Below are 24636 nucleotides of genomic sequence, written 5' to 3'. Positions count from 1 at the left end.
CCTTCCAGAATTTCCTAAGAATTCTTTTCCTTTCAGTACATAGAAGAATTCAGTTGAGTTTCAAGGCTCAAACTCACAGAAACCCCAGTTCATAAGATGCTTGCAGATCAAAGAGCCTTCCATTTTAAGGGAATTTTGCTTCAAGATTTATTGTAAACATATATAAAATGTATGACATAGATACACTGATAGGTATACTACATATACATATATGTATAATATACCATATATGTTATATTTATAAATAACAAACACGTCTCTTTTTTTCTTCTTAGTACATTAGGAACAATTAAGGCAATTTAGAGACAAAAGGAACTGCTCAGTTTAGAGATAAAAGCTTGAACTGCCGAGTCTGAGTCCCCCCAGATTCACTGACTTGTGAAAGAGCTGTTTGGAATTGACCGCAGAATTTATTTCTCAGGTGCAGGGAGTTTAAAATCTGAAAGTGGGTGTTATGTAAACCATGGAGCTTTAGAAAAATCAGAGCAAAACGGATTTTCCAATCTTTTATTAAAGGTTCCCTAAGATCATGGCTAAATAATGAGAGACAGTGAGCGGGAGGGGGAGAGGGTGGACGGGAGAGGCAGGGAGAGAGACCCGAAGTTTATTAGCCCGCACTGACTTTCCTAGTCAACATCTGCGAAGGTGAAGTCAGATTTGATTTCTATGTACTTGGACTCTAGATGAACTACAAAGAAAACGTAAAAACGTACGCAATCATGCAAACTAACAGCAATTATTTGCAAGGATGCCACGCGTTTGGAACACGCTTTATCCAGGAAAGCTTTGCCCCACTTCATCAGTGGGGCGCAGGAGGAGGGCTGGGCGGCCGCTCCCAGCAGTGAGTTTCTCGGGGCGCGTCGGGCCAAGTCGGGGCGGGGAGGCACCGCTCCGGAGCGTCGCGCGCGCCCCTGGCCCCGTCCCACCCCCGCCCGGCCGCCTCCCCGCCCTCTCCCGCCGCCGCCCACGCCCCCGTCGCGGGGGGCAGGGCAGGAGGCGGCGGCCCGCCCGCCCCCACAAGCCTTTTAAAGCGTCCCGCGCCGGGGCCGGGCACGGTGAGCCTGGCGGCGGGGAGCGCGGCGCGCTAAGCGGAGCTTCCCGGAGCGTCGTGCGGTGCCCAGCGCTCAGGACTGCCCTTCCCCTGCCGGGCGCTCAGGGCTCCCGGACGCCTCGTGCGCCCCGCAGTCGCGCGACCCCGCTCCTCCCGACTGACCGCGGGAGGCCCGGCCATGCGCCCAGGCTAGTGCGCCCCGGGCGCAGCGCGGACCGGGGCCGCCCCGCCGCCCGCCCCCGCCGCCGGCATGCTGCGCCCGCTGCTGCTCGCCGCGCTCTGCCTGGCCGGGCGCCTCGCCCCCGCCCGCGGCTGCCAGCTGCCGTCGGAGTGGAGACCCCTGAGCGAGGGCTGCCGCGCCGAGCTGGCCGAGATCATCGTGTACGCCAAGGTGCTGGCGCTGCACCAGGAGGTGCACGGCCTCTACAACTACCTGCCCTGGCAGTACGAGGCCGGCGAGGCGGGGCTCCTCTACTCGGCCGAGATCGAGATGCTGTGCGACCAGGCGTGGGGCAGCATGCTCGAGGTCCCCGCCGGCTCCAGGCTCAACCTCACCGGCCTGGGCTACTTCTCGTGTCACTCCCACACCGTGGTCCAGGACTACTCCTATTTCTTCTTCCTCAGGTGAGCCCGGCACCTCGCGCCGACACCGCCTCCTCTGCCTATCTGCGTGGCCTCCCGAGGTCCCTGTAATCTGCAGCCAGGTCCGGACTCCCCCGCAGTTGTCTGTGCAGTTTGAGAAAGTGCCCTCTTCTTTACTCTGCTCCGTCCGACGTCTCTATGCAGGTTCGGGGTACCGCTGGCTAAGGGCGGTTAAAAGGCAGGGGTGATCTCTGCTGGTCAGGAGGTGTTTCGGGCAGACGCTCAAGGAGACTGACAACACTCCATGTGACTCAACTTTTTTTTTTTTTTAACTGGATTCATTGAGTAGCTTGGGTGTGTTGAGAAAAGGAAAAAAAAAAAACCTTTGACATCACACTGTTGGAATTCTGGTTCTGTTCCTTCCTAACTGATTTTGAGCAAGTTACTGACGCTCTCGGGAACCTCAATATCCTCACCTTAGTGATATGAGGAGCAAGGTTGGTTGAGACTGAAACACAGTCATTTATGCAAACACCTGGTGCAGGTTTTAGATGCACGAATAGGCACGCACGTTCTCGTCTCCCCACCTGCTTAAATGCCAGGACGTGAATGGTGTGGAATGCAGCTCAGCTGTCCTTCGGTTTCACTCATATCAGCTGATATCAGTCTCATATCAGCTGCCGACAGACCTCAATGCCAGGCTATTCAAAATAGCCAAGGTTCGGGGTGGGGTTGGGGGCTTCTGGGCATAAGACTTTGGGTCACAGTTCTTCGAAGAGGGTAGAGGTGAATCAGGCAGGAGGCCCTCTCTGATTGGAGACCCCTGAAATCTTATGCCCGTCCACGAAAAGTTGGCCTGTGGTCCAGATGGAATGCATGTGCATAAGAATTCAGTCAATCAGTTCCACTAAAGTTTAAGACAGACAGCAGGTGGAACCCTAAATGCATTGGTTGTCTCCAGTTGAAATAGGAGAGTGATATAGAGTAACTGACAGAAACATCAAAAGGGAATCTAACATCTATATCCAGACAGTGAATTAATTCAAGTGTGATTGGTAATAGTTCAGGTGTGCTCAGTGGGTGAAGTAGCAATAAGGATACTTGAATGACTGTGACCTGGCTCTACAGATTGGCTTTGAGCTCTTGAGATTTCACATTTCTCCGAGAAAGAAAACAATTCTGCAGAGGGCGTCCATAAGCCCATGGCAACACATGTTTTCCATATCAAAGCCAGAATATCTAAGTTTAGAATAGATGGTGTGTTGTGTTGGCCCGAGTGATTTAGCTAGGTTCAGTTGAATTTGTTTCATTGCTGGAGAAGTATAGTTTCTAAATAAAGTCGGCAAGGACCAAGACTGTACCTTTCTTGTACAGAGAAGCTTAATTCAGATTTTTTTTATTTTTATTTTAGAGTAAACAGAGAACCCAACTATAAGACTATTCAACAGTGAAACTTTATTTTCAAAAGAATAAAGAACCAGAGTACTTGAGTACTCTGACATTGTTTTTTTTCCCCCTGACTTTATTATGAAATACAGTTTGTCCACTGGCTCTGTGGCGGTCAGCCAACTCTTTCATCTTTTGCTGTGACATTTACAGAAGTTAGGGAAGAAATACAGAGTCAGACAGTAGTTCAACAGATTTCCATTTCACAGTGCTGTGTTGTCCTTAAGTGTGTTAACAGCTGCATACAAATCATTTCTCCTCTGTCCTTCTGGGACCCACGGAGACAGATTCTGGTCAGGGTCACAGGGGAAAGTGGCAGTGGGGACTCACTGGTGAGCTGGAGGGTAACTTCCATCTCTTCTGTTCCTTTTCTTAATTTTTGGTTTCCAACAGACGATTTACTCTAGGATGTATAAAAGTATTAACTAATACTTATGCTGCTCTCACTTTACCAAATACTTTGTTTATATGCATTTTCTAATGCAATTCTTACAGTGCCACGAAAAAGTAAGATGCTATTATTATCTTCTTACCAATTGCAATACTGAAACTTAGAGAACTAAAAATATTGTTCCATGCCAGACAGAAGATAAGTAGCAAGGGCAGAATTTGAACCCGGGTCATTACAACTGGCTTTCCTTTCATTAAGAAACAAGGAACACTCTCCATGAGAAGAAAGCCCTCTTGGGTGATATACAAATAGACAAACAGGCAAGCACACACTTTCCCCCGGTTCACCCAAAGTCACCGTTTTGAAAACCTTAAGGATAGAGAAACAGTTACAAACAGGAATGAGCCATGAGAGACATTTTTTGTACTTGGCAAGAATGTCTAGATCTTCCCTGACTCTTGAGTAAAGCTGATCCACCTCATGGGTGTCGAGTCTACACCTGCTTTTTTTTCTCTTTCCCATTAGGATGGACGAAAATTATAACCTCTTGCCTCATGGAGTCAACTTCCAAGACGCCATCTTTCCAGACACTCAAGAGAACAGAAGGATGTTTTCCAGCCTTTTCCAGTTTTCGAACTGTTCACAAGGGCAGCAGCTGGCCACTTTCTCCAGTGACTGGGAGATCCAGGAAGACAACAGGGTAAGAATTGGCTGTACACTGTGCAGCAGCAAAACGATAGAATAGCTACATCTTGCACGAATTTTGCAACCATAGGAGTCAAGAATGCTCCTTCAAAAGCCCAGACCAGAGTATCTTCCTCCTCTCTCCCTCCCTGACAGCTGCTAAAGAGCACTGCTCATGGACTTTGGATTCATGGGCTTTATTCTTTGGCCTGGTGGGCCTCACAGAGTGAGGGGACAAGATGGGATGAAGGTTGGCACACTGTGCCTCGGTTTCCCCTTCTGTAAAATGGAGACGGTGGTAGCTTCTACATCATAGGGCTGATGCAGTATGATTTCACTGGGTAAAATATGCAAATATGTCCATCCCTTGGCATGGTGCTGGACAGAGTAAGCACGCTACACGTGAGCCATTATTATTATATCATTATTATGGTTGTTGTTGATCGTGTAGGGCTCTAAGAAGTTTTGTAAGAGGAAAGAAAACATTTCATGTTCTCAAGGAAATGAAATGAAACAATTGTCATAGTTAACACTTCTATGAATCTTAACTATAGTTGTTACGATGTGGAGGTACAGAGTGGTCAAGCCGGTTGTGGAATGTGAGGGTGGGGATTATTTGGGGGATGGAACTATAACAGGAACCTTCCAGTCTGGGGCAGATGCCAGAGTTGTGGGGATGTTTTGAGGAATGTCACTTTCCCCTGGGAGTGGCATTGCCACCATGGACATGGGATGATTGTGGGACCAGGCCAGCTGAGGCGGTGGTCCATCAGTCCCAGGCCCCCATTGAGACATTTTTAGGGCAGTGTGACTGACCGCCGGAGAGAGTCCTGCCGTGTCAGAGGTGGGTCAACGGAACATTGGCCACATTCGGCCGCTTCCTTCCTTCCACCCCCGTGTGATGGGGTCAGGTGAACTGCTTTTCTCTTGTCTGGTGCATCGGCCTAGGGTGGCTGCCTTGTTCTTCCACACTTCCCTACCTTCTGCCCAGGGCTCCCTGGCACCTGGAGGCTTTCTTCATGCTTCTGTGCAGAAACCGTTTGCATAATGGGCAGCTATGTCCAACTAAGGAAGCTGGCTTACTCTTATCTCCTTGACATTATTAAGAGGTTCCTGCCTTGGCCTACCCCATCGGCAGCAAGCCAGACCCCTCTAACCCCTCCTCCATGGTGCGCGAGGGTGTTCAGAACATTTGTCCTGTATTTCATTCCCAAAATGGCCCCAAGCACCTGTTTTTTTCCCCCCTCTTAATCTGTACTGGCACCCACTCCATATTGAACTGGACCTGCCAGGTGTAAGCCCGAATGTCCTCAGCCCCAGCCATGCCTTAGCATGCTCCAAATGAAGCCCTTTTAGCCTCAGCCCTTCGGTTCTCCGGTCCGTGGGAGCTTTGCTTATACTCCTAGGTAACAATAGATTTATATCAAGAGGTAGGATATTATTCCAAAAATATCTTAATAGCTCGGCCCCCAAACTCTTTGGCTCCATAACGTATTAGCACTATGGTCACATTATGAAGCTATTAACATTTCCCCAGAGTTAGATTTCCCATCATTTGGAGAGGGGAAAGAAAAAAAGCAACAACAATAGGCCTATGGAGAATTGTTTCAACGTGAAGGCAGTCCCATTTCTGGTGGTCAGATGTTGATTTTGGGGAGAATTCTGTTTTCCTTTTCCCTCTAATCACCCTGGCCGCTTAACAGAGGGAGGATGTGCTACATGCCTCTGAGGAAGAGTCAGACGCTTTGGGGGAGGAAAATAATTGTTCCATTTTGCCGAGCTCCTGTGTAGCCAGATTTAGAAGTTAGATCTGACGCACTTTTCAATACCTGTCTAACCCCTTCTGTTTTTATCTTCTGCCTACTTTGAAAGGTAGCACGTTAGAGCTAAGTTAAATTAGCTAGCTAGCTAATTTAGAATTTAAAATTTTAAACTAAAATTAAATTTCCTTTTTTGGGGGTCAGTTTGATAATTTCTATTTTCTGATGCTCCTTAGAAATTCATCTGTGCTCTGGAGTGATTAAGGTGGTTGTTCTCTGCTTTTTATGAGTGAAGGTGAGCATCACACTGTCCTGCTCAGGATAGACATACCACGCGATGTCAGAAGCGATCTTTATCTTTCCTGTGGTGGTCCTCAGTCTTGGGAGGGTTCGGGAGAGCTGTTCAGGTCAGCTTTTTATTCTAGAATAGGAACGGGGACACGTGAATCCCTCTTGTGATCTGAGACAACTACCAATGGCCTTGGACATTGTACATCATACACCTTTTTCGTTTCATGAGCTGTTTCTTCCCATTGTTTATGCTGTTGCTGTGGGCTCCTGCTCGGCTTGAGCAGCGAGTCTCGGCTGTGGCTGCATTAGTGGTTATGAAAGGCATATCTCACCCTCTTCACTGCTCGTTCTCACCTTCTCCATCTTGATCACATGAATCTGCAACTTTAGCGTCATTTAGAGGTTAAGAAATGGAAGAGGAGGAAAATCTCACCTAGGGTAGCGCTCAGCTCGGCCCTCAGCAGCAAAGATCCTCCCCATCTCTAGCTGCATCTTCAGACGCCCACCCATGCCTTCCTTAGTAAGTAGAAACACAACCTTGCTTTCAGAGGTTGCCAGGAAGTCAGCAGTGTTACTAAGTGTTCATTGCCGCTGTGGGTCAGTGTCATAGTGTTAATGGGACCTTGGGGGACGTCCTTGGCACATTGGAACAGATTTACTGGCAGGATTCTCTCCACACCAGCCAAGGACATTTTTCTTCCTTTTCTAACCATTGAAACAGAAGTTGGATATTTTCTCTTCTTAGCAAGTACTGTCCCCTAGGACCAAGACCCAGACAACCCATACTTGTATCAGTCTGTCACAGAATGTCATGGGATTGAAATAAAATTTGTGAAAGTCCTTCTGCCATCTCTTTTTTCCCCGTTTTGGAGTTGGGAAGGATGGTGGGGGTGTTAGTCTCCAAGCTGTGTGAGAAGGAATGTAAACTTGGAAGCCTAAGGTCTAGCTTGGCTCTGCCATTCCCAGAAGTGACCTTGGGAAGGCCCCTTAATTTTTCACATCAGTTTTCTCATCTATAAAATGGGGCTAAAATATATAAACTATCTAAGGTTGATGTAAAGACCTAATCAGAGCATATGTGGAAGTAAGTACTTCATAAACCGTAAAGGGTGATACAATGTATATTACGCTAAATTGATCATTTTAAAGTGTGACTTTAAAAATGACACATTTTTAAAATTTAAAAAGCTTCATGCTACTTCCCAAGGGAAGTGGCAGCATGGTGGGGCAGTGCTGATGGGGACATGCGTTGGAGGTGGGAACGGATGACGGTCAAGCCATCGTGTGTGCTTTCATTCATTCGATGGGATTTCATGCAAGGACCACTTAAAATTTTTGTGTACTAAATTATAAACATATTCACGTAGATTCCCAAACCTAGAATTATAAAATGGCGGTTTCTCTCCCATCTCTGATACCCGTCCATCCAGTTCTCACCTCCCCTCCAAACAAGTAGCTGCTGTTGTTTCTTATAACATTCAGTGGGTATTTTTATCCAACAAATAATGCAAAACATCTGTTATTCACCATCTTTGACAAGTGGCAGCACACTGTGCATACTTTGCTTTACCTTGCTTTAGTCACAAGCATATCGTGAAGATCTTTCCATGTGAATGCTTACAAAGTATCCTTAAATAGCTGCATAGTATTCCATTGTCTGGCTGTGTCACAGTATATTGAATTGAGTCCCCTGCTGATAGGCAGTTCGGCTGTTTTCAGTACACTGTTATTATAGAGTGTGGACATGTATGACATCACACATACCTCATTGCGTGGGATGGTTGAGTTTAATCTTTAGCACATTTATCGAGTGCCTACTGTGAGGCAGCTACTCTGTTAGACAGTAGAGTTTCAACGTTGAGCAAAATGCAGAGACCCTGATCTCACGAAGCTTATGGCCCTAGGGTTGCTGATTGACAATCAAAAGAACACACTAATAACTTTATAATTCCAAATAGAAATAAATGCTCCAAAGGAAAGAAAGGAAATAATCAGGGAGCTTTAAGTCAGCTTAGGGGTAAAGAAAGGCTTCTCCGTCACACTGATACTGGAGCTAAGATCTGTTGGATGAGGAGACATCAGGGAGAGATGAGAACAATCCGGAGGAGGACCGTCTGCTCAGGGGCCCCGTGGTAGCAGGGTACACGGTGCTGCTGAGGAAATGAAAGCGAGCCCCTGTGCCTGGAGCAAAGGGAGTGAGCAAGGAGGATGAGGCAAGAGCGTTAGGCAGCACCAGACTGTGGAGGGACTGCTGATTCCTGCTGCGGACTTGGGCTTCGTCCTAGCAGTGATGGGAAACCTTTTATGTTTTAGAAGCGAGGCGTGATAGGATGAAATTTACATTTTGAAAAAAATCCTACTGGCTTGGAGAAAATCCAAGTGATGTGGTAAGAACGGGCATTGGTGGTTCTAAAGCTACCACGTGGATGCTGGACTAGGGTAGAGGCAGTGGGGATGGAGTGAGCACATTTAAGAGGTAATTAGGAAATAAAATCATCAGGTGTTAATGATGGTTTGGATTCAGGTGGTCAAGGAGGTTGGGGCGGGGGGAGTGTCAAAGACAACTGCTGTGTTTCTGGCACGTAAACTGCGTGCCGGGAGCAGCACTGAGCAGTGGGAACTGGACAGGCCTGGTAGAGGAATTCCTGAGTCTCGTATTGGACATACTGAGTTGAGGAGTCTTTGAGCCATGCAAGTGAGACCTCAAGTGTGGTCGGATCTGTAGATTTGGAGCTTTGAGAAGAGCCCCGAGTGCAAGATATCCTTTCGGGACTGAACAATAATTAGATCTCAGTTAAAACTGGGTCGGAATGGCATTGTTAAGGGACAGGGTGTGGAGGAGGAGGGGCGGAGGCCGAAGGGTGAGACTGAGCCTCGTCGAATGTGCATGTTGGTCACGAAGGAGCATCCCGAGGTAGAAGAGAACTAGGGGAGTCCCCGGCCCAGCATGTTTCCAGAAGGATGGATGCGCGATCGACAGAGCCCAAAGCTGTCGAGAAGTCAGGCGAGATGAGGACCAAAAACCACCTGACTTTGGTGGCCTAGACGAGGATAGTTTCCATAGTGAAGGAGGAGAATCTAGACCGCCAGGGTCATCGGAGTGCGGGTGGACACGAGGGAATGGAGATGACGAGGGCGGACAACTCTTACACAGAGTTTGGCTGTGAATGTTTCACACACATAACGCTGCAGGTGAAGGGGGCGGAACCTGTGAGGGAGGGGTTTTGTTGCATTTAAAGATGGCAGCCATCCTGTTCAAACTGTCTTGGTCCTGGATTTCCCATTCTTCACACACTGGCTGCTCTGTTTTGGTTACTGTTGTGCTTCTGGTGTGTTTTCTATGGTGTCTTACACATTCCTTAAACGAATAATGTCTCTCATCTCGAGAACTCTGAGGCCTAAGCGGAGGTCTCCTCTGTCCCTTCTTCCTCCCCTCCTCCTTGTCCCTCCCTCCCCACTATCTCCCTCCCGCTCCCTCCCTCTCATTTTCTAAATTAATATTTAAACTCCACACGCAGTAAAATTCACTTTCATGTACCGTTATGTGTTTTGACAAATGTATGTGGTCGTACAATCACACTATGACCACAACACAGAAAAGTTCCATCAGTGTAGAGAACCCCTCTGTGTGCAACCCCTTTATAGTCAGACCCTTCGCCGACCTCAGCTCCCAGGGACCACTGATTTGTTCTCCACATTTTGCATTTTCCAGAATGTCATATAATGGAATCATACAGCATGTTGCGTTTTTTAGTTTGGCTTTTTTTCACTTAGTGGAATGTACTTGTGATTTGTCGGTGTCGTGTGTAGGTAGTTCACTCCTTTTTAATTGCTGACAAGTATTGCATTATGGGGATGTACCATAGTTTCATTTATCTATTCACCAACTGAGAGATATTTAGGTTGTTTCTAGTTTTAAGCTACTGAAGCTTCTATAAACATAAATGTATATTTTGCATGAACATCAATTTTGGTTTCTCTTGGGTAAAAACCTAGGATAGGTTTGCCGAATCATAAAGTGTCTGTTTAATTTTATAAGAAACTGCAAAACTGTTTTTGAGATGGGCTCTACTATTTTGCATTCGTATTAGCAGTGGATCAGAACTCCAGTTCTACATCGTCATAGTATTTGGTATTAGATTAAAAAGAAGTGGACATACTGATGGGTATGTGGTATCTCATTGTTTAAAAAGATTCCGCATATAAATGAGATCATACGGTATTTGTCTTTCTCTGACTCGTTTCACTTAGCATAATGCCCTCTAGGCCCATCCATGTTGTCCCGAATGACAGGATCTCCTTTTAAAAGGCTGAATGATATCCATGGTGTCTGTATACCAGTTTCTTTGTTCATTCACCTGTCAATGGGAACTTAGGTTGTTTTCATGCTTTGGCTATTGTGTATAACGCTGCAGTGAACACAGGGCAGATAGCTCTTCGAGGCACTGATTGCATTTCCTTTAGATACACAGCCAGAAGAGGGATTGCTGAGCATTATGAATGGTGGTTCCTTTTCTAATTTTTTTTGAGGAGCCTCCATACCATTTTCCATAGTGGCTGCACCAGTTTACGTTCCCACCAGCAGTGGGCACGAGGGTCCCCTCTCCTTCTCATCCTTGCCTTTTATGTTTTGCATAATAGCCATCCGAACAGGTGTGAGGCGATAGCTCATTGTGATTTTGGTTTGCACTTTCCTGATGATTAGACGACTCTCTGTATGTCTTCTTTGAAAAATGTCTATTCAGATTTTCTGCCCATTTTTAAACTGGGTTATTGGTTTTTTTTTTGTTTTTTGTTTTTTGCTTTTTTTTGTTGTTTTGTGTGGTTTTTTTTTGGGGGGGGGCTATTGAGTTGTATGTGTTCTTTATATATTTTGGATATTAACCCATTACTAGATACATGTTTTGCCAATATTTTTTCTTATTCTGTAGGTTGCCTTTTCATTTGGTTGATGGTTTCCTTTGCTGCACAGAGTGTATTGCTTTGATGTAGACCCACTCGTTTATTTTTGCTTTTATTGCCTTTGCACTTGGTGTCAAATTCCCAAAAAATAATTGCCAAGACTGATGTGAAGGAGCTTACTCTCCATGATTTCTTCTAGGAATTTTATGTTTTCATGTCTTATGTTCAAATCTTTGAGTTAATTTTTTGTGTATGGTGTAAGTTAGTGGTCCAGTTTCATTCTTTCGCATGTGACTGTTCAGTTTTCCCAGCACGATTTATTGAAGAGACTGTTTTTTTCCTCATTGTATGTATATTCTTGTCTGCTTCATTGTAAATTAACTGGCCATATATTCATGGGTTTAATTCTGGGCCCTCTTTTCTATTCCACTGGTCTGTGTGTCTTTTTTTATGCCAATATCCTACTGTTTTGAAAACTGTAGTTTTCTAATATAGTTTGAAATCGGGAAGAGTGGTGCCTCCAGCTTTGTTCTTTCTCAAAATCGCTTTGGTTATTTGGGGTCTTTTGTGGTTTCATACAAATTTTAGGATTGTTCTATTTTTGTGAAAAATGCCATTGGAATTTTGATAGGAATTGCATTGAATCTCTGCATTGCATTGGGTACTATGGGCATTTTAACAATATTCTAATCCCTGAGCATGGAATATTTTTTCATTTATTTTTGTCTTCTTAAAATTCTTTCATCAATTGTTATAGTTTTCAGTGTACATATCTTTAACCTCGTTGGTCAAATTTATTCCTGGGTATTTTATTCTTTTGTTGGAATTGTAAATAGGATTGTTTCTTATTTTCTCTTCTTGATAGATCATTATTAGTGTATAAATATGCAGCTGATTTTTGTATATTGATTTTGTATCCTGTAATTTTACCAAATTCAATTTTTAGTTCTAACAGGTTATGTATGTGTGCGTGCGTGTGTAATCTTTAGGGTTTTCTAGATATATCATGTCAAATAGAGACAGATTTACTTCTTCCTTTCTGATTTGGATGCCTTTTGTTTATTTTTCTTGCCCAGTTCTTCTGGTTTGGACTTCCAATACTATAGTGTAAAGAAATGTAACTGATTTTTGTATGTTGATTTTGTACCTTGCAACTTTACTGGATTTGTTTATTAGTTCTAACAATTTTTATGTGGAGTCTTTAGGGTTTTATATATATAGGATCATGTCATCTGCAAACAATCAAGTTTCTTTAACAGATAGGACTGTGCAAGTTGTCTGTCTCTTCATGCCTGTGCCACCGTGGCAGTGTGAGTCTGAGCTTAGGGTTGGCCTTAGGGCAAGGCTGGGTGAGAAAAGATGAAATTGAGAAGAAAACCAGGGGCTTCCCTTATATTCTCCAGTACACTAGGGCCCCCTTGCTGGGTCTGGATAGAAATAGGAGATTTCTCCTACAGTTTTCTCTGCATAGCTCCATAATTCAGCCTTCTTTGGTTCAGGCCTAGTTTTCAGAGTCCCCAGGTAGTTGCTTATTGTATTATGTGCAGAGATTTACATTGTAATCAGTAGGAGTCATAGACTGTGCTCAGCTTACTTCTTCTTGACTGGCAGTTGACATTTCTTTTTGACCAGGCCCTTTTAAGAACATTTGGTCAAGTTTGCGTAGAACATACTGCAGGGAAGGAAAGAACAGTATTTAATTTCTGATTATCAAAAGCAAATAAGAATGAGGAAGATAATCTGTAGTTTTAGAGTGAGGTTTAAGCCCCAAATGGAACAAGAAAATCAGAACTTAGTCCATCCAAATTTTCCATAAAGCCCTAGAAGTATTTGATTTAAAATATCACTAAAAGTGTGCTAAGCTGGTCTAGTTCACCAGGTTATTTGTTCAAGAACAAAGAGACCCCTTAGGGGTGAAGGAGTATGACTTCAGTTTAATAGGTATTTGAGCACCTGCTGAGCAACCCTTTTTCTGTATTCTTTTTTGATACCCCATCAAAATCCCCCAAAATGACAGTTTCTTAAAAATTAGTTGCAATGCAGAATCTGAAACCTTATCAATGAGCTTTTTGTATTCCTACATGAAAATCCATTAGTCTGTCTTGCACTTTGAATAGATTTTTCCCCCCATGCATGATTTTGCAACATGATGAACTGACCATTTGGAAAAATCAGAGTTATACCAGATTCTGCATATGTTGAGATTTTTATACAATACTGAAAAGTCCTGTTCATTAGTATACCATCCATCTCATCAAAGTTTTTAAGCATTGGGAAATGTCAAGCGTATAGTGGACGGTTTTCTAAAATTCTAGTTTTTTGCCTGAAAGCTTGAATTTTATCACTGCCAACAGATACCGTTAGTTGTTTTCCTTGAAGTGACAGGCATACTGTGTTCATTTTCAAGAAAATGTCAGATACTCAAATCTAAATAACTATAGTTTATCTAACATTCATTCTTTTAAGTAATCATAGTGTTTCATGAAGAAGGCCACTAGTTCAGCTCAGAAGTCAATCACGGAGTGCTTCTCCTTGAGACAACTGTTATACTTTGATAAGCAGCCAAGGTACTTTATGTGAGCTTCTGATTTCTTTTATTCAGAATCTTAGAAATGTGTACCCAAGGGTCAGGCTTTAATTAATGCTTTTTACTGCTTCATCAAGGACATTCTTAAATTTAACAGGCTTTTTTCTTTTCTGCCCACCCAAGGCACTGAAGAATATGACTGCTAGTATAATTTGTTGCCACTGCCTCAATTTGCTTCAGGGACTAGCAGTTTAACTCACCTTTGCTTTTGTACCAACAGTGCAGATGTCAGCACAGTGGAAAAGAGTTCTTTGTATTATTCTGAAAGTAGTTTTGATTTCGTGAATCCCCGAAAGGGTCCAGGATCCCCCTAGAAATATACAGACTGTGAGAACCTCCGCCATAGACCAACTTGATGGTGGGGTTGCGGTAGGAGAGGTGGTGTTACTTGAGCTGTTTCACAGTCCGAGTCATGAAAAGGGCATGTGTGACCTCACAGTGGGGCCCAGAATTTCAGAACCTGGACTCAACAGTGAGCTTGGAAGGATTTCAGCCGTTGGGCTTTCAGCACTGAGAATAGTGGGAAATGCATAGTTAGGCTTGGATGAGATTGCGGAGGGCCACGGATACCTTTGGAAAGAATCAAGGGCTGGGATTCAGTAGATCTGGATTCTAACCTAGACGATCTTAAGGAAATCCATTTACCTTGATGGATCTTCGTGCTCCACACATGATTAATACAAGCTCGATAAATATTTTGTTCGTTGAAATTAAATCGTTTTACCTCTGGAAAATTAAGTGGTTCTGTTTTATATATCTGGGGGTTCTATGGGCACTAAACATTGTTTCCGTTCTTAATATCACAGTTGAGTCCACTGAGGCCCCACCAGTCAGGTGGAATGTGGGTAGACAGTGACAGAGCTGGAAGCGAGGCCATGGTCTCCTGACTTCAGGCCCAGGCTGTTTGTGTTTTCCATTGTGCCTGCTCACTGGTCTCCAGCCTCCAATACCGAGGGACTTTCTGCTCACAGAGTACCTGTTACTTCCCCAGCCCGCTTCCTTCCTGCTTTCCTTCCTTTATCCAGCTGCTCTAGTTTTATACTCCTATGATGCTGTCAGCTCACTTTTTCTGTGTGTGTGTGGTGCTCATCACAAATACAATGAACAGTTTGTGCAAATAATGGTTAATATCTGTGTCCCCCAGGCAGGGTGTAAATTCCATATAAACTTCTTATTCATTGTTGTCTTCCCAGGACCCAGCATGGTTCCCTCATGTAGTAGGCATTCATACCAATGTAAATAAGGAGATTATTAAATATCATATGAGTAGTGTGGGCAATAAAGCTTTAGGAAGTCAGAAGGGAGGGATCAGTGAGGCCCGGAATATTACAGGATGATCTCAGAAAAGAGGGGGCTTGATCTGGATCTTGTAAGATGACCTGTAATATACCATTTTCAAAGTGCTTTCGAAGTATCCAGGATCATGCACTTACTTCACTTACCTCCCAGGTGAAGGCTATATTACCCTACTCAGAGTGTCACTACTAGGCCATTCATTTGGCCAGATAGAGCCAGAACTGTGAAGTAGGTTGGATGATGGTTTCTCCCCGTCTCCCCCTTTCCTCCCTTTTCTCTTTCCCTTCCCCGCCTCCCCGCTGCCCCCTCTTCTTTCTCTCTCTCTCGCTCCCTCCCATACCTTCATTCTATGCATGTATATTGAATATTTGCTATGTGTCAGGCACTGAGACTATAAAAGAGAGATGCTCTCCCTTTCCTCCTGGAGCTCAAACTGCCGTGGGATGAGGGAGAGACAGTCACTACATCAATCAGTGCATCAGTCGGTAAGAAAAACGTCAGCTAGTGATGCGTGTTTGGCGAAGAGTTAAAGAAGGTGACGTGATAGAGAGGAACAGGTAACTATTTTAGGTTGTGGGGCTAACACACTGAAGCCTGAATGATACAAGGCCAGCCAAACAAAGAGCAGGCAGCAAAGCCTCCCAGGTAGAAGAACAATTCAGTGCCACTGGCCGAGACAGAGGCTGCCTGGATGCCTGAGGGATGGAAAGGATGTGTGGAGTATTGTCAGTGGGTGAAGAATGGAGCAAGATGAGTGTGGAGAGGTCAGCAGGAGACGAGCCATTTAGAGATTTTTAAGTAAGAGTAAGGAGATTAGAACTTTGTGCTTTGGGAAGCCATTGAATCTCCTTTGATCTGAGTGATGAATGCTTGGACCAGGGGACAGCATTGGTGCTTGGGAGAAATGACTGGATTCGGGATGCATTTTGGAAATGGAGCATTTCCTGTGTTCTTGCATTTTGTCCGTGATCAGTCTACTCCTCTATCTCCACTTTTTAAAGATATTTATTCTTTGTCTTCTCCCTACAGGGCCTCTGCCATCCCCAAGGTTAGCTAAAAAAAATACATTTTGTGCTGTAAAATGTTATACTTCCTTTTGGACAGATTCAAATCTTGATTAACTAATTAACCTTAAAAATACAGTTTTAAGTTGGCAATGTGCATCTCGATGGGCTTTAGAATGAGTCTTGGGTTCCAGCCCTGACTCAGTATCAACTGTGGCTTTGATATTGGAAATCACTGAAACACTCTGAGCTGTTTCCTTCCCTGTAAAATGGGTCTAATTATAGCTACAATGCTTCATTCATAGCTCTGTCATAAAAAAACAACTGACATGACGTATTTAACAGTACAAAGTACCGGTTACGTGTGAAACATTATGTCACGTCTCTCACACCTCCCCATGTCGCCATTCTCGGTGATCACAGAGCTCTCGAGAGCAAGAACAAACGATCTCAAGGCAGGCGGGCTTTTATTCCATCCACAGGGTTTTGGAGCACCCCTTGCATTCTGCATTCTCAGCACTGGGTCGTGTATTATGGAGACTAATAGAGGAAGACCTGGTCTCTGAGCTCCAGTATCTAGCCGGAGAGATACAATTAACCCATGTGAGAAGATGGACGCCACTGCTAGGCCTTATGGGATGGGAAGGATTTGGATAGGTGGAGGGGAGGGAAGATGCATTCAGGCAGAGACAAGAATGAGGGCGCATCAAAGGACAGTAGAGCTGTGTGCAGGAGGGTAGAGGGCAAATCAGGGTACACAGGTGAGTGGGTCCACACTGACTCGTTTTCGAGTATGGGCATTCACAGTAAAAGGAGGACTCCCTCTCACACCTAGAGGTGATGGTTTATGGTTGTACTGTGCCGGCTGTCACTTTTTTACTTTTGCCATCGAATGTGAATTTTATTGAAACGCAGTTATTACTTTTCAGCGTTGACTAATGCTGCCACTATATAGTTATTATAAAAAAACCCCAAACCTTATTTTGGAATAAATATAGATTCCCTTGCAGCTACAAAGAAATGGAGAGAAGTCTTTGATACCTTTCACCCATTCTCCCCTGGGTTAACAACCTGCATAACTAGTACAGTAGCAGGACCAGGTAACGTGGCGTTGGTGAAGTCTGCAGAGCTGATTCAGACGTCACCAGTTGTACATGTACTTCTTTGTGTGTAAAACTAGGCAAGTGTGTCACATGTTGTAGCTTCCTGTCACTACCACTGCAATCAAGATGCAAGCCTGTTCCATCACCCCAGGCTCCCTCGTGCTATTTCTTTATAGCCACATATCTCCCTTGTCCATTTCGAAACCCCGGCAGCCACTAATCTGTTCTCTCTCTTTAGAATTTTGTTGTTTCAGGTGTTATGTAAGTAGAACCTTACAGTATGTAACCTTTTCTGATGGTCTTCTTTACTCAACATAATTTTCCTAAGGTTAACTCAAGTTGTATTTCTTTTTATTGCTGAGTAATAGTCTATGTTATGGAAGTACTATCATTTCTTAAGCCGTTCACTCGCTGAAGGACATTGGGTAGTTTCTAGTTGTTAGCTATTATTATGAATAAAGCTGCTCTGAATATTCATGCATAAGTTTTATGTGGACGTAAGCTTTCATTTCTCTGTGTAAAAGCCCAAAAGTGTCATTGCTGGGTCTTATAGTAAGTCCATTTTTCATTTTAAAAGGAACTTCCAAACTATTTTCCAAAGTGACTGAATCATTTACATTCTCTCCAACCGCATATGAGTAATCCAGTTTTCTGCATTGTTGCCGGCATTTGGTATTATCACTATTTTTTTTATTTTAGCCAATTCTGATAAGTGTGTACTGCTGTCTCATTGCGGTTTAAATTTTTTTTCCACTGAGAGATAATTCACATACCATAAGACTTACTTTTTTAAACTATACAATTCCGTGGCGTGTTGTATATTTACATACTGATCGACCACCATCAGTATCTATTTCCAAAGCATTTTCATCCCTCAGAAAAGAAACCCAGCACCCATTACCAGTCACTCCCAGTTCTACCCTCTTCCTAGCCCTATAACATGTGGCCTTTTGTGTCTGGCTGTTTTCAAGGTTTATCCCTGTCGCCGTGTGAATCGGTACTTCATTCCAGTATGGCCGAATAATGTTCCGATTTATGGATATTCCACATTTTGTTTGTCGATTCCTTAGTCGATGGCTATTTGGGTTGTTTTCACTTTTGCTTGAAATGAATGATGTTGCTGCGAAGATTCCATGTGTAAGTTTTGTGTGGATGTGTGTTTTCATTTCTCTTGGGTGTAGACCTCGGAGTGGAATTGCTGGGTCACGTGGTAACGCCGTGCGTAGCCTGCCACAGAACTGCCAGACTGCTGTTCAGAGCGAGCAGCTGCATCACTTCACACTGCCACCTGCACTGTGCGAGGGTTCTGGTTTCTTCGCATCTTTGCCAACACTTGTCATTTCCTGTTTTATTGATTCTAGGCATCCTGGTGGGAGTGAAGCGGTCTCTCATTGTGGTTTTGATTTGCATTTCCCTAATGACTAATAATGTTGAGCATCTTCTCATGTGCTCACTAGTCATTTGTATGTTTTCTTTGGAGAACTATCTCTTCAAGTCTTTTGCCTAGTTTTTCATTGGGTTGTCTTTTTATCATTGAGTTGTAACAGTTCCTTAGATATTTTGGGTTCTAGACCCTTATCAGACATATGACTTGCAGTCATTTTTTCCCATTCTCTGGAGCATGGTTGCCATCCGTATGGTTTCTTCGGCGAAATGTCTAGTCATGTCTTTTGCCCGTGTTTGTCATGTCTTCTTACTGGAGCTGTGGCTGTAGACATTTCCCTTTACAGTACAAGTCAAAAGTCTTCAAACTCTTTACAGCAGCACTAGAGGTGCAACTGTTAAGCTATAGATGTTTTCCCATTGTGGTAAAAAACGTATAACGTGAAATCTACCTTCTGAAATTTTTTTAGGTGTACCGTACAGTGTTAACTGCATGCACACGTTATATGGCACATCTCTCATAACTTTTCCATTTCGCATGACATACTCCGGGCCCATCGCATAGCAGCTCCTGTTGCCCCCACCTCCCAGCTCCTGGCAACCACCATTCTACTCTTTGCTTCTATGAGTTTGACTATTTCAGATACCTCTGATAAGTGGAATCATGCAGCATTTGTCCTTCTGCAAATGCTTTTATTTCAGTTAGCGTAATGTCCTCAAGGTTCATCCGTGCTGTGGCATTTGACCATAGCTGTCGATTTTGATTCGTGCTCGGTCATTCTCATGTTTAACTCATTGCTAATCACGTGATCTCACAACTCGGTTTCTCCATCAGCAAAATAACCGTAGGTCATTGTGGTATGGACCTTGCGAGTAACCAAACTCGGAGCTTTGTAAATAATTAGTAATTGAGTCCTACGATCTGCCTCATAGATGCCATCAGTTACAGCACTTATGCTGAAAAGTCAGAAGTCAGCACAAGAAAGTTCTCATCCTGGTTTGTTGGAGAGAATTCACTGAGTGGCCTCATTTCTTAATTTTCTTTCTTTCCTCGCATAATGATGTTTATTCTTGAACCTTTTCCAGAGTACTTTGGTACATATATACCGAGATGGAAAGGGAGGGAACCAAAATGAAGTCTGGTCCTCCGTGAAGAGTCTTCTCTGTCCCCCAAAGAGTCGAGTCCTCCAGCCAGCCTCCAGCTGGCCTCATGAGGCACCCGACTCCTGGAGAGTTGCTATGGAAACATGCTCCAGTACTAAGAGGAAATAAAATAAAGCATTCGAGAGTCTTGCAGGTTAGAAAATAGAAGTTCTGAGTTTTGTTCCCAGAATCTCCTGCGGTTGCTTTCTTCATTAAATTCTTTCTCAATGTTTCACTGTCCCCATGTGGATGCGGAGGCTGAATGTGTTGGCTGCCTTTGTGAGGGCTTTGCAGAGAGTCATGAGAGGTTTGTAAGATCTCTGGCCATCAAGTTAAGAAATGATGATCATTTATCTCCTTTCCGTCTGGGAAGCAGAAAATCTGCCACCATCTGTGCTTTTCCTATGGACTTCTTAGCTCGCCATACTTCTCTTGAAAAGGGGGAAAGTGTCTTTGCCTTTATGCTTTCTTCTTCCCCGACTCCTCCTCCTCCCCGCAGGCCCTTCATTTCTGCACCACCCCGTCCCTTCGCCCAGCAGCTTTCTCAGCGAGCACTGTGGCTTTGCGGGCAGGCAGGGATGTTTCTGGCTGTTGACCACAGTGGCTGCAGAGAGCGCTGTCTGTGCATCTTGGGCCAGAGGGGTCTCCTGCTGTCTCCCCGCGCTGCTCTGGCTCTTACTGGACCCTCAGGGACCTGTCCAGCTCCAGTTCCCCTGGCTGGTTCTCATCTATCTTTTAGTTAAATCAGCTGTGACACTTGGCAGAGCCGAGCTTCTCCTGGGGGCCTGGGCAAACTCAGATGCTGCTAGCATGTTCCAGGGATCATTGTCCCCAGAGTGTACCCAAGGCCCGTCCATTTACTTTGCAAAGACACAAGATGAAGAATGTGAGGGCTAAAGGCGAGCTAAGAAGTCCCCTAGTTCAACCCCTTAATGTAACATCACCAAATAATTTCCTAGGAAAACAAAGACCCACTCCACAGCTACAACTATTAGCATGTGGCCCAGAGATGGTGTTTTGCCATTAAATACAACTATCATAATTTCAATGAAAAAGCTATTAAAAACATTAGTAGAAAGTAGCGTAGGGTTCCAGAAGTGCAAACCCTGGTCATAGCTCTGCAGTCAAGCAAAACTGTCACACCGAAAGTCAAAGGAAGTGAACCAGCACACACACGTACGCACACAAGAAGGGAAGGACATTCTGGCACAGTCCCAAACGGTAGCTCTTAGTGCTTTCTAAATTGCTTCTGTTTCTTTGCTCTGAGAAAAGGGTCTTTTTCCATTTTCTTATCCTGTGGCTAGAGAGTAGTGTCGCTTTCTCATTTTTTTCTAAAATGTTCGTAGTTGTGCCTGAGCCAGGATTGGTCTCTCTGTGCTGTCTGCTTATCCGTTCGTCTTTCCGTCTGTTTTCCGCTCTGGGTTCTCCTGGCCGACCCCAGACTGGCCTCTTGCTTGATGCCCTGGCTTCCCTCTTTGTCCCTTCTCAGTGTCCCATCTTCCAGGTCTCACAGACTTCTTCTTCCCACCAATATTTGCTGACTTGTGTCCTGTAACCCAAGGCTCTGCTGGATAGTGGAAGCTGATCTCAGAGGATAATTCAAGTCGAAGTGGTAAAGGGTAGTAATGGCCTTATTACCTTTTCATAAATATTTTCATTTTAAAGCTTTTGATCCTTTAATTAAAAAAAAAATATATATATATATGAGTAGAACAGACCACTCTGTTCTGGAAGATACACGAGTCACTCAAGGTTCCTAGTGGACACCGTCCACACACCATCCACACGCAAGCCCAGGCTGAGTCCCTTCCTCTGTCCTGTTGTCCTAAGGAAGATTAAACCCACATTTACTCCAAGTGTGTCTTTTCTGAGTATTTATCTGTCTATAATTAGGTCATAAGCTACTAATGAAAAGGAATCCTATCTTTTAAATCCAATTATTTTCACGAATAATAGGAACTCTTTGTGTCTTTCAAAAGGTGAAATATTAATATGGTCGAAGGAGTCAGCAATAAGTCTTTCCTAGTGTTTAAAAACTGCTTGTAACGCCTTATTGGAAAGGTCCTGTGAGGGCTCGGATTTTGTGTTATAAGAAACACTAATTGAAACCCTCCAACGAAGGTCATTTCTTCTCCCTCGAGGCAATTCATGCTGCCAGTCAGTTTCTCTCGCGGCTGAAATTTTATCCTTACTGGAGAGATCTATCTGAGGAGATTGGCAGTCGAAGCTGTCGCTGTCAACACTGCAGCCAGCTGCTAACTCTACGGGATGGTTGGCTTGCTCTCTTCCCTTGAGAAGCTTTATCAGCGCTGGTATGGACAGGCATCTAGATGCCAGGGGAAAACGTGAAAGGCTCTGCTTACTCTCTTGAGGACTCTTCGTGGTGGATACCACCTCTATACCACCTTCTGTAACAAGCAGGCAAGGCATTCAGCTTCTCTGAGCCTCTGGCTTTTCTATTACACTGGGATAATGATCTCTTTTTACAGGGTTATTTTGAGATTTAAATGAGAGATTCATGCAAAGAACTGGCATGGAGTTAGACGTGGCCAGTTGGTGAATGGGAACTCCATAATCTGGTTAATTCCCAAGTGCATTTTGCATTTGCATTTTAGCCCATTTAATCGCCATGTGAGAATGTCGTTGGTAGGTTCTACAGATCAAGAAATTTGGATTTCCAAGTGGACATCTTTTTAAATCTTCGACCCCAGAGGATGGGTATGGAGGCTCAAAGGCCTGGCCTGCTGTGACATGGCCCGTTTTGGCACGTGGGCGTCTCCCTCCAGGAGAGAGCATGGTTTGATTGCTGCCATGGAGAGAGCTCTGTGCAGAGAGGAGGCTGGCTGGCTGCCTGCCCAGGACTTTGTTGCCATAGACTGAATGTTTGTGATTCATATGTTTAAATCCAACCCCTGGTATGAGTTGGAAGGTGATTAGGTCATGAGAGTGGAGCCCTCATACGTGGGGTTAGCGCCCTTGTAAAAAGACCCCATATCACTCTCTCTCCCCTTCAGTCATGTGAGGACACAGTGAACAGATGGCTGTTTATGAACTAGGAATCAGACCCTCAGCAGACACCGAGTCTGCCAGCACCCCGATCTTGGAATTCTGAGACTCTAGAACTGTGAGGAGTTAGTTTCTGTTGTTTATAAGCCACCCTGTCTATCGTACTTTGTTAGAGAAGCTAGAATGGACTAAGGCACCTATAAATAGTACATTCCAGGGGTCTGATTGGGTTTTTTAAAATTAGACTTTATTTTGTAGAGCAGTTTGAGGTTCACAGCAAAATCGAGTGGCAGGTGCGGGGAGTTCCCATGTAGCTCCTGACCCCACCCATCTATAGCCCTACTCCATTACTGTGTCCCCCACCATCATGGGACAAATGTTACAATTGATGAGCGTACACTGACACACCATCATCATCATCCAGGGTCCGTAGTCTACATTAGGGTCATTCTTGGTTTTGTACATTCTGCAGGTTTTGACAAATTTCTAGTAACACGTATCCACCATTATAGCATCATATAGAGTAGTTTTACTGCCTTAAGGTTCCCCTGTGGTCTGCTGATTCATTCCTCCCTCTCCTCTGGTCTTACTGGTTTTTAAGCAAGAGTTAAACTATTTTGCATATCGGACAGGACATATTTAGAGATCCATGCGTCTGTTTTTTATATAGTTGCCTCACAAGACTGCGAGTAAAAGCAGGTTCATGGATCAGATGTGGGAAAATAAGTTCATTTCTCTGTGGCTGTGGATTCTTGCCTTGACAACTCAACCTCGTGTGGCGAGTTCTCTATCTTAGAATTCCTGGCCCCTTCTGCTCCCTGTCCCTGCCACTCCTCACCCCACGTCCCTCTGTTATGTACACTGGACACTCTCAGGGTAGGGACCATTTCTTCTTCATCTTTGTATCCTGGAGCGTAACACACAGCACGTGCTCAGCAAACCCTCTGTCAGCCCATGAGTGAATGTTCAGCTGCCAGCATCTAAAACTCCACTTCTTTTCATTTACTTGGTTCCACGATCTTCAGGCGGCCACAGGCCATTCTGCCCACACTTGCGCTGCTGCCCATCTTCCTGCCCTTCCATCTGAGGGCAGTAGGGCAGAGGCCTGGCTCTCCGCAGCCACTCACAGGTTGCTTCTGAGCCAAGCCTGACTTGTCGCTTTGAGCAGGGAGAGGAAGGGTCCTATTTGAGGTGGCGCTGCTCCAGCGTCTGGACCCCATCTGGGGAGACGTGGGGTTTAGTGCCAATAAGAGAAATCCTACTCATGAAGGAGTTTTCCTCTCCTGTCCTTCAGGCAGGATTCGAACCTGGCCTTCAGCTCGCATCCCTGTGCAGGATGCAGGGCTTCGGTTGTGCCATGTGCTGTGCAGGAAGAGCCATCCAAAATGTCGAGGGGCCAGGGGCTCACAGGTGGGCGCTGCTGTTCGGCATGATCTAGGATGACGGAATCCCGCCATGCTGCTCAGAAAGGGGGGCCTCCGCTGGTGGGTCAGCACCGACGGGCGCCCAGGGGCCCCTTGGGGCTACGTCACCCTGTCTTCCTGACACTCTCACAAACACTCTCAACAGCAGGAGGCCAGTGCCACACAGTGGCCTTTTCCAGACACGTAGCCCCTTTCTACTTGGCTACTTAGAGTGACAGTTAACGGGTGTCTTAGCAGGCTTGGGGGCATTTTTCCAACACCTAACACAAATGTGAACTATAATACCAGCTGTGGGATTAGTTTCCTCATCTAAAAAATGAGATGATAATACAACCTCACAGCGCTGTTGGGAGGGTCAAATGTATCACCATGGTCAATTCCTTAATACACTTACGTGCTCGTAAATACGGGCTCTGTTGTTGTTACTGTCGTCATATTGCTCCTACCTTCTCCCTGTGCAACTCCGTCCTCTCCTTCTGTCCGCTGCCTTCGATTTGGGTTCCGAGAAGTTTCCAGGAAGGGCAGGGGATTGTCGGGACTGTCTCTGGAAGCTGCATTCATCCCGCCCCATCTCCCACTCGTC

At 44.8% G+C, this 24636-nt stretch overlaps 1 protein-coding gene across 2 annotated transcripts in view; it reads left to right on the top strand.

The window, feature by feature from the left end:
- Positions 1-1050: 1050 nt before the first annotated feature.
- Positions 1051-24636, top strand: part of CCDC3 (coiled-coil domain containing 3) — an 80165-nt gene continuing 56579 nt past the window's right edge. Inside the window, exons 1-2 of one of the 2 annotated variants that reach the window (XM_039877397.1) lie at positions 1051-1675; positions 3996-4170. In XM_039877397.1, coding sequence (XP_039733331.1) covers positions 1302-1675; positions 3996-4170 — 549 coding nt within the window. In that variant the 5' untranslated portion in view covers positions 1051-1301. Of the gene's footprint in view, positions 1676-1700; positions 1838-3995; positions 4171-24636 lie in introns of those variants that run through there. The other variant, XM_039877398.1, reaches the window with a different exon arrangement.

The sequence above is a fragment of the Pteropus medius genome, unplaced genomic scaffold, assembly GCF_902729225.1.
Source record: "Pteropus medius unplaced genomic scaffold, Ma_sr-lr_union100, whole genome shotgun sequence".
Lineage (NCBI taxonomy): Eukaryota > Metazoa > Chordata > Mammalia > Chiroptera > Pteropodidae > Pteropus > Pteropus medius.
This window is presented reverse-complemented; position numbering and strand designations above follow the sequence as displayed.